This window comes from Apteryx rowi, unplaced genomic scaffold (genome assembly GCF_003343035.1).
Source record: "Apteryx rowi isolate R43461 unplaced genomic scaffold, aptRow1 scaffold_452, whole genome shotgun sequence".
Classification (NCBI taxonomy): domain Eukaryota; kingdom Metazoa; phylum Chordata; class Aves; order Apterygiformes; family Apterygidae; genus Apteryx; species Apteryx rowi.
This window is the reverse complement of record NW_020450708.1, coordinates 138913-154403: the sequence shown is the minus strand read 5'-3', so window position 1 is coordinate 154403 and position 15491 is coordinate 138913. Positions and strand designations below refer to the sequence as shown.

At 35.6% G+C, this 15491-nt stretch overlaps 1 protein-coding gene across 1 annotated transcript in view; it reads right to left on the bottom strand.

The window, feature by feature from the left end:
- The window catches only part of LOC112971748 (voltage-dependent calcium channel subunit alpha-2/delta-3), a 187307-nt gene that overhangs the window by 83507 nt on the left and 88309 nt on the right, over positions 1-15491 (bottom strand). Inside the window, exons 15-17 of the mRNA XM_026077430.1 lie at positions 13846-13941; positions 12425-12546; positions 11747-11827 (exon numbers count right to left, since the gene is read on the bottom strand). Coding sequence (XP_025933215.1) covers positions 11747-11827; positions 12425-12546; positions 13846-13941 — 299 coding nt within the window. The remainder of the gene's footprint in view (positions 1-11746; positions 11828-12424; positions 12547-13845; positions 13942-15491) is intronic.

Genomic DNA, 15491 nt, shown 5'->3' with positions numbered 1-15491 from the left:
CACATTTCATTTCTAAATTACTTACTAGGGAAGAAGGAAGAGAGCTGAGAAAATGCTTAAGAAGGAAGAAAGGTTACACTGTGTTTCAGGTACGAGCACTGAAATAAGCACACATAGCGTATATGAAGAGACACGACCCGTTCTCCTACGAGTACCCATGCTTGCTAAGGCATTCCTGAAGCTTCTTATTCACAAATCTACACAAACGCCCCATTCTGCAGATCGCACGGCAGACGCAGCTCTCATCACAATGCTGCCTTCAGTATGGAGGATAATATGGTTGCATGTTTACATGCTCTCCTTCTCACAGGGAAAACATTCAGCTAAATTAATTCAAGGGTCCACCCTGAACTTTCTATGGCGCAATTTTACCATCGGAAGAAATCAGAGCCAAAACCATTTGAGCACCATAAATTTTGAACAGAAAGAATATTTTGAAAGTGCAGAAGTATTTTTCAAATTACTCCTAGAAATGACAGTTTTAAGACAACCAACAGAGGTAGCTACTCCATCTCTCTTTCTGAGACCAGATTAAGAACATCTAGACTATTCCAGACAGATGTTTGTCCAACGTATTTTTGAAACCTCTCCAGTGACGGGGACAACAGACCTGTCTAGGTAGCTGATGCAGAGACCAACTATGCTTACAGTCTGCAGATTTTTTTCCTAACATCTATGCTAAACCTGCTCTGCTGTAAATATCACCAGTGTATTCCCTTGGGCAGAAGGCTCATGAGGGGCAATGGCTGAGAAACGGTCTGCAGTAGGGGCAGAAGGAAGCCATCCCACGGCATTCAGAGACCTCCACTCTCCTTGCAGTAGATGGAGTCCAAGACTGAGCTCTGCAGCTATTCTAAAAACAGCCTCAACTGAGTAATGGGCTACATGCCAGGAGGCATGTAACCCTTGCTCTTATCTACCTAGTAATAATTGCAACTCGACTTTTATAACTCATTCCTGCATCTGGAGTTACTTTCATGTCCAGAAAAAAATAAGCATCTCAGACTTAACCTATATCTAGCAGACATGAAAAACAATCAATTACTGTCTTCTTTTTCTTTTTTTCCTTTTTTTTTTTTTAAGTAACTCTTAAGTACTTCAAAATTATTAGGCTCTCTTCATTCTTCTCTGTTCTAGACTAAACAAACTAAGATGTTCCAAATTTTTCTGTAAGGCCAAATTTTCCAAACTTATTTTTTTTCTTGCATTCCCTGGAACCCTTTCAGTTTGTCTACATTTTATTTAAAACGCAGCACTCAAAATTGGGCACATGACTTCAGATGAGACATCATCAGCACAGAATCTTACAGAATATTCACATTCAGGCTCTTAAATCTGATCTCTTGAATATGTATTTCAGATGGGAGTTTGATTTTCTTCTCTCTTGAAATATTTAGTAAAGTTTAATGAATAATTTACTTTCAAAATAAATGTGGAGATCTACATTTTCTATTCTTTTTTTTTTCCATTTACTGTAATAACATTTTTCAAAGCAAAAGATCCACCTTTTGCTGGATCTACTGGATAGGATCTTTCTGTGCATGGGTCCAAAGATGAGTTCAGAGCCAAGCCAAATCACAGTGCTTTCTTTAGGTGACCACCTAAAATGAGCACACTTGCACTCACACTGCAGATCCTAAGATGAAAGCTAATAAACCTCCAACCTCCATGGAGATTTCAGCTACACTGTTTCTAACAAGCTCAGCTGCAGCACGGCAGCTTTCATTATAAATAAGTTCACACTTCTGATGTCTTCAAGCAGAGCAGAAACAAGAATTGACTCGATATTTCCTAGTAAGAAATAAACAGAACATCTTCCCAGTCTTTAAAAAAAAATCCAACCAACAAAAATCTTTTAGACTTCTTATTGTAAGAAAGCAAAAAAGAGAAAAAAAAAAGGTGAGAAAAGGGCAATGAAGGGCACAAAAACATTTAAAGAAACTCTTTCCAAGTCACATTTAAGATGCTTTGGGGATTTTCATGCACACATAAGGCTGTAAGTTGATACAGAGTTCTGCCAGGAAGAAAAGTATTTCATACTACCATTAGTTCACTCTGCTACAGGAGTAGAACAAGCCAGTCCATGAAAAATCTGATTTACACTTTATAATTTGCTGTTTGCTAAAAAAAAAAAAAAAAAAAAAGAGAAACATCTCATTCAACTTTGATAAGAATATATATATTTACGAATATGCATTTACAAATTCTAGTAATTTATAATGAAAAGCTTACAAGAGACAGTCAACGGAGAAAAATATTGATTCACCTGCTTAAATTAACAAATGTAAAATTATTTATTTTGCAGTGCAGGAAATAGAATGTTCAACTATTGTAAAATAGAGATAAAAGGCACATTTTGTTGTGTATTCTGTTACAAGTGGAAGGCTGGATCTAGGGATTTCCTACAGATGTGCCCTTAATTTGTAGAGCTTAGCAATGGACATCTGCTGCTGAAATAAGAAATTGTCTGTAGAGATTTATTTTTCAGATAAAGGTTGAGGAGAAAGCTTTGTTGTTTTTCAGCAATCCAGTGAGAGGTATTATAGTAAATACAGTATTTTTTTCTTAATCTCTGTGAAAAGCATCCCTTTCCACAAAGTCAACCAAACATCAGGACATGCTATTCTGTAAGCTATTTGCAAAGACAGAGAAAGTAAATATATTGTGTATTTCTATCTTTCAAATATAGGCTCACCATTTTACTTTGTTTTCAGAAACTAATGTGGAAAATGGAGATGGAGAAAGCACTCTTCTAAAATTTCAGCCTAGAACAGAGATTAAAAACTATGATATGCCAATGCTCTTTTCAGAAAATGTCCTTAGTATCTATATTGAAAGAAACAAAGCTTAACAAACTAAACCATATTTGTTTGCCGTATGTGCCTCTCCATCCAAAACTTGCAAAAGGACAGTCAAAATACAGCCTCATTATCCCTTGGTAATCTAATGTCCAGCCAGAATCAGGATCCTTCTTCTTGAATATCAAAGCAGACAGTTTAGTTATATTACACATAGCTTATCTATCATTTAAAATGTTAACAAAAAAAGACCAACTGTTGCCTACTAATAACTATCCATCTTTGCTGGCCGGAAGACAAAGATACGCAGGCTTTAGTCAAGCACCCAGAAAGTATGCCTACTTCAACAATTTTGATCTTCAGACCTGGCCGGAAGTGTCATAGTACTAATAATCATAAATGATTCTTGATACTTCCTGGGTTTATATTACTTGAAATATGATTGTATGCTTCCCAGGTTGTGGGAGTAACCCACCCTGGGGGAAAAGGAGTTGGAATTTGAAACCCATAATAAACAAACCTATGACTATATACTACATAACTATCTCCAAGGAAAGTTGCAGTTGCTATCTCTCACTGACTACAGAGTAATCCCCCAGTTTTTGGGCTATGCACACTGCAGGTTGAACTTTTTGCAGAAGATTTTCAAGGAGACAAGAAGCTATGAGAAGACTGTCAATGTTTGGAAATATAGTCTTCCAGGGGAGATGAATTAGTTAATCCATGGTATTTAATCTGAGATTAATGTATTCATATCCTGCATAACTGCAGAGAATCACTCAGCAAAGTGCTTTTGAGCTTCATATATGCACAGTATTATTTGAATTAAAAAAAAAAAAACTGACAGATTCTCTGCTGCCTTGTTCTCCAATCAAGGATTTATTTTGTTAGCGGCAGAATATTTTGGCAAAATACCCCTAGAATCTGATTGCTATTAGACCGCAAGACCCATTCTGCTACCAAAGCTCCTACCCCTACCCAAATTATATAGCACTCAAAAAAAAAGGCATAAGTGAAAAACAGAATCCTCTAAGAAATTTACTGTACATATCAGGATACTGATCTAATCTATCCGTCAGAGCCCTAGATTCCCTGAGAATAAGTGCTGAGGAAAACCCAAGAAAAGAATTAGGCAAAAAGAGGTTAAATTCTCCAGAGGACACTAGCAGAGAAATATCTCCAAGAACCATGTCATTTAATTACTGCAGGCACTAACTCTATGTGGTAAAATGAATTGAGAACAAACGCAAATGAATGCAAACATGTGAATGGTGGCGAATGGACTCTCTAACTTCAGATTCCCTGTTCAGCCACTGCAGAGGGGCAGGATTGTAGCACGTGTTCTGAAGCACTTTGTGGAGGATCCTACCCTCTCCAAGGATTACCTACAAAGCGTGTTTCCTGACCAAGTCATGGCTCCTAACCCAAGTCAGTCAGTCAGTTGTTTAAAGCTAGACTGTGCAAATATACTGATTTTCCTGAAACTGAAAGCATTAGTTTATATACCAATATTAGATTTATGAATACAAAGATAATATTCAAAATGTACAAGAAACTCTGGAAAAATATAAACTAGTGGTTTTCCACCAAAGCATGCAAGGCATTTTGAGGGATTTACTAAACGCTACTGCTGAATATAATCTTCTGTGGCTTACGAAGGGGAGTAAAGATTAAGTAAATCACTGTCTTGCCTGACAAGGAAAACATCTATTTTAGAAAGCTTCAAACATTTGGTTGGTGTGTCATTATGATGGCATATTCATTTTCCCTTAGGCCTTCATACTAAAATGCAATTTTATAGATGGTGTCATATTTTTAAGGACTTTGCAGGAATGCAGTGACATTTGCTTGAATGTCTTTGGTAATATAGTAATACCAAGGCAGTACATGTGGCAGAAAACAAACAAAAAAAACCTATAAGCAGAACAGAGCAGTTTACAATAGATATATTTACTTCAAGTGCTGTTGTAACCATAACAGACTTAACTATTTGTTAACATTCACAATATCATCATTCCTAGAAATAGCACTACTTCAAACTACTTTTCTCTTTTTTGGAAGATAATCAAATTATTGGACTTGACTTTTTTAAAGTATGTCCTGGGTTCCGGCTCAAAGAGATCTGTGCATGCAAAATTCACTCCAAAAAAATCTAAACAGAGTGTTAAGGTAACACAATGCAATTACTAACATACCAAAAAAAATAAAAATAAAAAGGAGAATGAAAAACATATTTTTAATAATATAAAGGCAGTTAGTTTCAGAAAAAATGTGCACATTTTCTCCACAAAACTATAAAAGAATCCTGCCTACTTGGAGCCTCCATCACCAAAAGTCTCAGCTACTGGAAACTGGTATATCCACAAATTTTCCTTTTAAATTGCAGTTCTACAAACACTAATTCAAACAGGAAGTTAAAAAAAAACAAAGTGTGACCAACCTCAAAAGACAGAGATTTACATTTCAAAAGCAATATGAGATTATGAGTGATTCCTTTTTTCAAGGCACAATTTGAAATATCCTAAACAGCAGGATTTTCAGTGTTAGCTTTCTGTGGCCAAAAGAGAAGCATTCAAAATCACATGTCATTTTTAACAAGCTGGTGATGAAATTAAATTTTTTCCATATCTTCCTTATCTTATGGATGGGAAACAAACAAGCAGAATTTAAATCTTCAAATTCTGTCATCCAAAGTACCTAAAGGTTTTTAGCAGCTTGATGGGGAACTTTTAACACTGAATAACTGAATTTCTTGTTATATTCATGCTTGTTCTTAAAATGATATAAAACAGAGAACTATTTAGGTGATGAAAGAAAAGACTTCTAGAGAAAAATTCATCTCTAACCAGGGCTTGGAGACAGAACCCTTGAACTGGATATGGCTGGTTATAAAAATAAAGGATCAGGTTTGAAAAGTTAGATACTCGAAAGGGAAAATATCCTGGTTTTATTTGGGACAATTTGGGACATAGAATACATAGTACTCTATGTTTGCATAATAAAGATTTTTAATAAAGGAATTTAAAATCAATCAGTGAACAGAAGAGGGCTAAGCTGTCTTTTCTTAAATTTAATTATACCTCTTATATCTGATTACAAAGGTCCACTTATTATTTTTAAATTTATATTTTAATGTATATTTAAAAATAAAAAATATATACGTAAAACAACACTCAAAGATGAATCACAGTTTTAGCAGAAATTAACAGTGCTATTTTAAAAGGTATTCCTTTCATTGTGGTAAGCTGCATAAACATGTTTGTTTCTAAGAAATCTCTTATGCAAAAAATTATTTCTATCACGCTCACATATCTGCGTGGCCGAGGACATGGAGTAACCTAACACTCACTGTGCCCTTGTGTTACGGCACCATCCACTATGGAATTAAATGCACCTGCCATGCGCTTGAAGGACAGATTCCAGGGACCCTTGTGTGTCACGTACCTACGGAAAGACAATGCGCTATATAAAGATATGAGTCATGGATGATAGAACGTATCTCCCATCTTCTTTTCAGCTTTTACTGCTTGGCAGCAGAAAACAATGCCTGTGCAAAAAATTAGGCCACTCTTAATCATTCGGAAAAGTAGCAATAAGTCTCTTCCCTTGGAAGGACTACTTACAAAGTGTAACTATTATTCAACATGTTCACGAATCTGACCCTTATGGGTCTATTATTCTCGCAAGAGTTACCGGCTTCTGGGTAACCTTCACCACCAAAGACGCTGAGAGGGGCTGATCTTTAGGCCATCTGTATGAGGAATGCTTAACGCACAGAAGAAAAACTAAACAACAACAACAACAACAACAACAACACAGCAAAGAGCTTGGAACAGTGAAGGAAGCCAGGGCTCTTCCACCAATAAGTTTTCTCTTCTGTCCAAACAGGAATTACTGTAATCTTTTTTTTTTAATGTAGATTCAGCAAAAAAGAGAGTGGATCAGGGAAAGAAGACCATGAGAAGAACACAAATTTATTTTCTTTACAGAATTACTCTAAATAAGAGAAATATTCAGAATACTTTCATTTTTCTCTAATTTAGCTACACTGACCTTCCATTAATCTAGTATTCCAGTTAACTTGACATAGAGCAATCAAATCAGGGCTTGCCTCTATTCAGAGACTGAAGGTCTGACTTTATTGGTAAAGCTTTTGAGTTTTTTTAAAATGAACAGACTAAAATACTACTCAATTTTGATGAAGACACTACAGAAAATTGTGTGTGCAAGGAAAACTCATTTAGCATTTTTTATGTCATAATTTTGACTTTGATAAATAGAAATTCCAATGCAAAATTGATTATATTTAAAATATTTCTGGTATAAAATGATTAAATAAAAACAATCCTTTTTAGGCATTCCTCCCTCATGCTTTGGTACCATGGAAACGAACAAAACTTATTTGCAATTCTACATGTTTATCAATAGGTGGCAATAGTAATAAATAAATAAAAACACCTGTTGCTCATGTAAGTTATATCTAATAATTACAAACCATTTTCCTCTGCAAGTTTTCCTTTCTGGAAAGGACACATTGATGACATTCAAACTAGGTTTTAGAGTAGTATCATCTTTCTATATGCTTGATGTTCAAATCTACGGACTTAGAAAGGTCCCTTGCCACTGACAGCACTGCTGTTTGTTGAAACGAAAAGACCGTGATATACAGACACTCAATTCTCTTTTTGATCTTTAAGATGACTCATGTTAATAAGGTATCATATTGCTCCTGCAGTATTAGAAATGCAAACATATTTCATGGTCTTTCCATGACTAGATTTGTATACCTTCTTGCAGCATGGACATGGTTCATGTATATAACTAGTTTGCACATAAATATAACAAATAGGAACAAAAGAATTAAAGAAAATTTGTACTTTATTGGCAAATTTTTCAGCAGCCTTGTAATGAACAAAAAATAAGACTACTACTCCTCATCTCCCTCAAACTCTAAATTTCGAATGCCTGCAAAGACATTTGAAGAGGGTGTGGACAGTTTAATGTTTCACACTTCTGAACGCGTGTCCAGAGCTTTTTACTAAGTGCTGCTATGGATTTTTTTCAATGAGGTCTGAAGTCCAGTATTCCGTTTGCTCTGTGAAGAACCAACCCTAAGAGACCTTTATAATTTCTGAAATCATGAGAAGTTTCCTGCAGTGTCCTTTATCAAATTTTGCACTAAAGAAGATTGCATCAGTTCTGATATCTTTAGTCATACATCGCAAAAGGCTAATTTTCATGTTATCTGTGAATGGTGTTGCCCTCTTTTAACATGAAGGGCTCTATAAAGTCCTATATCATACTATAGTTTTTGAGCCAAAATGTGTCTATGGAGAAATATGTATCACAAGGTCCAAATCACAATCTCAGAATCTTTAGGCAGATGCTTAGTAAAGTGGGCTCTATTCTGAACATTTTTAATTGTGTAGAGCCTGTGTTATTCAATGATGGCTTAGCTTTGCTTTGCTTGGTTCCTCCTCAACTCTTGCCCAGAACTGTCCAGGTGAGCAATAACTTTAAAATTTGATTTTAAACAAAATTTAATAAAGATACTGATGAAACCAATACCTTTCCAGAAATAAATTGGAAATAAAAAGAAACGTGTACATAGCATATATAAATCCTATGCTGCACTAATCCAGATGCTCATGCATTCACTTGGAGGTAGAGGTTCAAATCAAGGACCTGAACCGAGTTCACTCATCATGCAATATCAAAGAATACAAAAATATAATACTAAACTCTATTACAATTAATATGAAATCATGAAACATACAGCCTTTCCTACAAGCCTCAGAAGATAGAATTCAGTCCTAATCTGATTCATTGGTAATAACTAGATTGCTACCTAGATTCAAAATTCCTATATTGACTGTCTTCATCCGGCTTACTGAAAGGAACATCGGTCTTACACGGCCTCTCATGGAACTTCAAGACTGAGGGTGATTCTACAATTTTTAGATGAAGCTGAGAATAACCACAAACAAAGCTCCACCTCCATTCATTCCCTTTCACATTGTACCATGGGCAGTTTGAAGAACCTGATTGTTAAAATGTAAACTCAGTATAGTAGGCATGATAATAGAGAACATTAAGACCAAGCAATTTTGAGCATAAATGTGCTTTAATTTCAAAAAATCTGTATTATTGTCCCTGTCTCTCCTGCAAATAAATTAAACTCTCAATGTATTAATAGTGATAAATATGCTGCTACTACACTTAAATATTTTAGACTTATATTCTGCTCATATACTTCCTACAGAAATTTGCATTCATATAAGTAAAAAAAAATCACATTCTCAGTTGAAAGAGACAGGAGTGATTAAAAAAATTTTTTTTTTTTTTTTTGCCAATAAGCAAACACATTCTCTCAATGAACTGGTATTAATAGGTACAGATGGTAAAAGAGCAGCAGTGGCACTTAAATTCTCTGTAGTAACAGTCTGGAGATTCACTGATTTTAAGATTCCCTGCCTAGATTAAAGGGCTGAGTCTTCCCTACTTGCAGTAAACCTTAGCGTGGATTTTAACATGAAGTCTGTTATGACCAATGTTTTTCTACCAAAAAAAAAAAAAAATAATAATTTACAAAGACAATAGAAGAGACTGCAGATTTTGTAGTAAGGCTTGTTTTTGTTCTTTTTTTTCCCCCTTGTGGACAGGTCTAACTCAGGTTTACATTTTATAATCATGTTCTAATTTCTCTCTGCCTATTTTAAACTCTTTTAGTCATCTGTAAAAAACAGCATTCTGGTGCAGCTTTATTTTCAGCCAAATCTCTCTTGGGAAGAGAATGATTTTACACCAAATGTCTATCCCAGCCTGCTGTTTTCTGTAATCCACTCACACCAAATGTGAACGAGGAATACTTACTTCACAAATTAAAATGATATGTTTTGGCCAAATTTGAACTTTGATTTAGGTATTTGAAAATGTTACCCATAATCCTACGTTAGTCTCCCAAATCTGGTTAAGGAAACTTCAAATTCTCATCAATTGCCACTGCTGCAGTTTCTGCCTCCAAATATGTTTTGCTTAAAACAGAACAATGCCAACCTTATAATAAAACCTAAAAAGTTAACTAGATGTGGGGTACTTTGTTTCAAGTTTTCTGATGGAAAAAGAAAGACTGACGAGGCGCATTTATGCTCTCCAGCTGAAAGAGGACGAGAATAATGCATATACTTGTTTGTCTCTGAAAGGCTGTGGCTGCCTGAGTAATACTTTCATGCAAAACAGTTCGCACAGATGCAGGGGAAAAAAAACAACTCCAAATCTTGCATGGGGGATGGAAAAAATTATTCAAAGCAAGTTCTTTCAGAATGCTTTGTATTGAAAAAATCTCCATCACACAGCTTCTAAAGGTTACAGACAGAAAAGTAAAAAGCCCCTGGTGTGCTTAGGTATGTTAATACACTGCTCAGATTTTTCACGGCATTATGCATTTACAAATACCATGGAAAACTGTTGCCCAATTTAATAATAAAAAGCTCTGAAGACCCAATCTTTATTTTAGATAGAAAGTATGGGACGCAAGTAATTTTAAATGCTTGATATTAAACATAGTCACTAGGGAACTGGGAGCAGGAACATCTGCCTCTCTATTTTACAATTACCACAAAAATACAGAGCTTGTTGATACAGTGCTAGAGTTGGTTGTGTGTGATACCTCCCTCAAACAAACACTAAAGTACAAACACTAGCAAGGAAAGAACAAATTTTAAGATGCCTACTAACCCCATGCATTTTCACAGGCGATGATAAACTGCACTTCATGAGGAACCTTTTCCTAACTCCATCTGACAAAGGAGCATTCTAGAAATAACATGTCAATCTTCTTCATTGTGCAAGGAAAACTCTTAATTACATCTTCAGCAATTTGCAGATATCTAAGTTGACATTTGTGTATAAATGCTGTTTTATGGTTTAATAGGAGGGGTATGAAGTCATAATTAAGATTTCCTGTTATATTACAGAAGAGTTCAATGAGCTGTGCATAATGTTATTCACATAAATTGGAGTCAGAAGGGTGCTTTTCTGTTGACACTGTAAAATCTCCTATTATCAGTGGAGATATTCTGTGCTTGAGGAAACAGATTAGAGGTTTCTCAATCACCTGGCATATTCTTGCTCTTTCAGGATTGTGTTGACCAATCTTACTGAATTTTAAATCATATTTTAAACATGAGAAAAATAGGATGGTTGTTGTTTCATGCGGTAGCTACCTAATTTTCCCTGAGATAAGAGAACTTGGTTTCCTGCATAATAAGCCATGAAGCTTCTCTGAACTAATTCCTTCTTCAAGGTCAGTAGCTATTGGGAACTAAAGCGAATTGTTCAGAAAAGCATTTGAGTGAGAAATATCCAACAATTTAACAATTAATTACTCTAATTGTTAAAAACATGTTTTGTATCTAATCTGTATTTGCCAAACTTCACTTTTTAGTCATTAGATACTGTTATACTCTTGGCTCGTAGACTGCAGACCTTAGTTATCCAATTTATATTCTCTGATCAAATCACAGTTCTGATAACCTAGACAAACTGCATACTTTGAATCATTTGTCATATGAAGCTTGTGTGGAACTGTTACACATCAGACAGTCCTTTCCTGTATTTCCTTTTGCTTAACATAGTATATTCTGATTCTACTAAAAGAAGCTTCACTGATAACGGCTGTTTCTTCTATTAAGTCAAACTCCACAGCTTACAGAGAGTTGGACAGCCAACTAATAAAGGACCAAATACGTAGGGAGAGGAGACATTAAATGTTCTCCACATGAAGGCATTCAATTACATCTTATAGGTGCAACTGCATCTTTCTCTCCTCCACTCCCCTCAAAAGATGTATTTCTATGTGAAATTTATGCTAGCCTAAAAGAAAAAGTGAAGAACTGATACACAACTTTTAAAAAATGAACAAAATAAATAAACCGCAACTATTTTACCTGCAACCACTGGAGATTTTCTGTCATCCAGAAGTTGAATAGCAGTACTAGCTGTCACAACGTTGCTTTTGTTTGCTGTTTCTGCAGGGTGTATTAAGGGAAAAAAATATTCAAATTGAAATAACATATTACAGAATGAGGAAATTCAGCTGTATTTTCCAATTTGAAATACAGTCAAATGTCCACATGAATTTAGCGCTCAGGAAATATGCTAATATGACAACCACCATCATAGACCATGTATGCACAGAACGTACAGGCGCCAGGCACTGGCATTTCAAACTTCCCCAGCATCCCAACAAGCTTAAAACACTGACACAAGCAATCAATTTTTGGCTTCTCTGCTAAAAACGGTAACAACGGTGACAACCAGTAGGGCTTCCCAATGATGTGGACACTTGCTCTGTTGGACTTTTCTTGTTTAAAATTCTAGGCTGTAAGTTCAACCTATGCAAACATTCAATGAAAACTGTTGTGCCACATCCTGGGGTTTTACTTGGAGCCCTGCAAAAGAAGCACCTGGTCACAGGACCAGTGAACTAGCTGAAAATTTCAATGCATATTTTAGATTAACATTTGAGATTAAGTTCAGAGCCCACTCCTGCTCTGATTGACATATCTGGAATCTTTTCAGTATTATATATGGCTCAGCATTTATAGAATGACAAAATTATAGACCTGTACTAAATGGGATTGAATAGACAAAGCTCCCAGGTATTTGCTCAGCAGCTCTTCTGTACCAGAGTGGAAAATGATCAGCGTTAAAAATGTTCTCCTTGTCTTCAGCTGTCAGAAAATCTCTTGAAAAAGAAGAGAGAAAGAAAATACTTATTGTTTGGTGCATACCATACAGTAGTTTCTAGCTGGAAAGACAAGGCAAAACAAAATTCAATCTTTTGGGAAAGAAAATGACTTTGGATGGCTTTTCTATATCATTTATACAACAAAAGGGTTAAGCACCTAATAATTATTCGTGACACACTTGCAATTGCTTTTTGTGTGAAGGATGGAAAAGTAGTAAAAAAAATAGTCCCTCTAATTACGTATCACTAAGCACATTTGTACTGATGTGTGAAGTAAAAATGCTTAGTCTAAAAAACCTTTCTCTTCTTGCAGCATAATGCAAGAACTGTGAACTGTACAATGGGGAAAAGATACTGGAGGAATGGTAGTCTGCTGTCACTGGCTTCCATTCTTAAGCAAGAAAAATGTAATTAACAGTCTACTTTCCAAATAATATGTAAGGGGAGGCAGTAGACAACATACTTTATTCTCCAATAATTTCAGGGAAAGTTGAGAGAAGAAGGTTAATGTGAGGGAAAAAATCAAATATGGTCTCCATGCTATTGCTCTGGTTTACTGTTTGATTATAACAAATTTTAATGCTATTGATCTCGTTTTTTAGGCTACTCATAACTACCACAATATTTTGTGGTCAGATAAGCACCATATAATTGTATATTCCATAAACTTAATTTATCATAAATATCCAGAGCAGGTTTTCTTTTACACAGAAAGCATACAGATTTGCCTTACAGTATCAAACTGCTGCCTGAAAAAAGTGCCATTAATTAGGGGACCTTATATCTCTCCATTTTAAGAAACATGTACCTGCACTACATTGCATCTTCTCCAAAAAACAAATGGGAATCTTTTGAAAGGTGATATCTCCCGACCACCCTTTCACCCAATCCTCTTCTGCCATTTGGTTTTATTTCAACACCAAAATATTCCATAACAATAACGTAAAAATCACTGAAAAAGTCTCAAATATTTGTTTTTAGACAGGACATAAAAAGAAATTCCTGCAGCCCCTGCAGATGCAGTACCTCCTGAATTTTACTCAGGAGAATAAATATGTGAGGCTAACTCCAGGAAGGTGAGGGAAAAGTAACCGTATGGGCTACAGGTATAAAATAGCTCACTGTTACATGACTTGCAGTTGAAGAAAGAATCTAAAGGATCTTACAAAACAATTCTAATTTGTTCTATGTATTTCACTGCACGAGTGTAAAATCTGTAAAAAAGCAGATGTGCTTCCTACAAATATTTTTTTCTTGTTTTCACGCATGCCTGCCAAGCAGAGCTTTGTTACTTACTGATTAGTAAGCTGTTCTGGCCCCACAAACAGGTTGATACGAGATAGGCCAGTCCGTGTTCCAAGGAAGGCAACTTCCACTCCCTTGTCAGAGTTTCTGAAATAGAGCAGAACACGAGCAAAGATAACGTCTGCAGACAGCAAACAGATAAAGCTGTTTTACTGGTCATAGGAAGTACAAGCATACACATTTTTGAAAAAGATTATCTTGGAGCATAGTTCTCTTATTCTCTACATTTTTTAAAAGTTGTTTTTTAAGTTAAACGCATGTAGGCTTTGGCAAACACGCAGTGTAAGAGCTGTTTACACTGAGAGATACTAAATGGCAAAGATGGTAAATTTGGTAGAATTTGTGTGGCAAAATCACACCGAAGCCACGGCGTAAAAAGGTGTGGCATAGCTATACACCAAGCATTTAATGGCCATTGGCACCCAGGGGTCCGAGAGAGGGGCATGAATTCCAGGTCTTTTTCCATGACCATTACGTTTCTATGGTGCATCCACACTCGGATTCATAGGTGCAAAATTCATAGGTCCAAATTCATAGGAGCAAAACTAAGCTAGATTTAAACCACCTAGCTCAGAATCAAATGTAGCTGCCATCAAGGCAGGCTTTAGCCTCGAGAGCCTACGACAAAAACGCGGCAGGTATCCCAAGCTGACCTCTGTCGCTGCACTGTTATCAGTACCAAGCTAGCTGCTTTAAAACTAGTCCTGGTACGGCTACAGGAACTGTGACCTTATTTTCACAAAACCAGTGACCACAGTCTCAGCCCTCTTGCTGTCTTATACTTCAAGTCTTCAACATTCTTCAGTAAGTGGCCTCTCTTACTAGTGGAAGACAGGATATGAAAGAGGCCCAAATGTCTCCCACTAATATCTCCCCGCAGCTGTCTTCCTTGTATTTACTGGCTCTGTTATAGTTTCATTGTGTAGGATTCCAAGAAACCTTATACTTTTACATAAATTCATCAATGCCTAAAATACATTAACATGCAATAATTTCTCATCTCCTAAGAGGAGACTGGATAATCCTTAGGTTGATGAATCAGATTTTATCACATTTGATTTTACTTATTCAGTATGAGTATGTGTTTTTACAATCGTTTATTTTTTCATTCAATTAAAAAAAAAAATGGTTCCAATTTAACAAAATCTAATCTGGACAATCTCCAGAACTGCCTTTCAACAACAGTATCGCATAGAAACTCCACTAATCAGATAACCTGTTTTCTCTAACACATATAACATCTTGATTAATGTTGCTTTATGTTTTAGTACATCATAACGTAAATGAATTAGGTGAAACATATCAACTCTAATAAGGACCAGCTAATTTCCTGTTAATCTGTAATAGGAACCTAGATCCTGGTTAGTACTAGAAAACAAAGAAGGATTAAAAAAATATTTTACCAATGCAACTTTTTCTGCATATAACTTTTTCTTGGACAAATTACATATTCCATCAACTTTTTTGTGTGAATTATGCATTAAATTCCTCCATTATTCTGAACAGTTTGTTAGAAGTACTCAGAACTGTATGTTTTGGTTAATGTACAGTTTCAGTAGCTATACATTGGATAATCTTACAGCTAATCAGTGTGGTGTACACTGCAACATAAACACTCAATATTGAATTCAAAATTG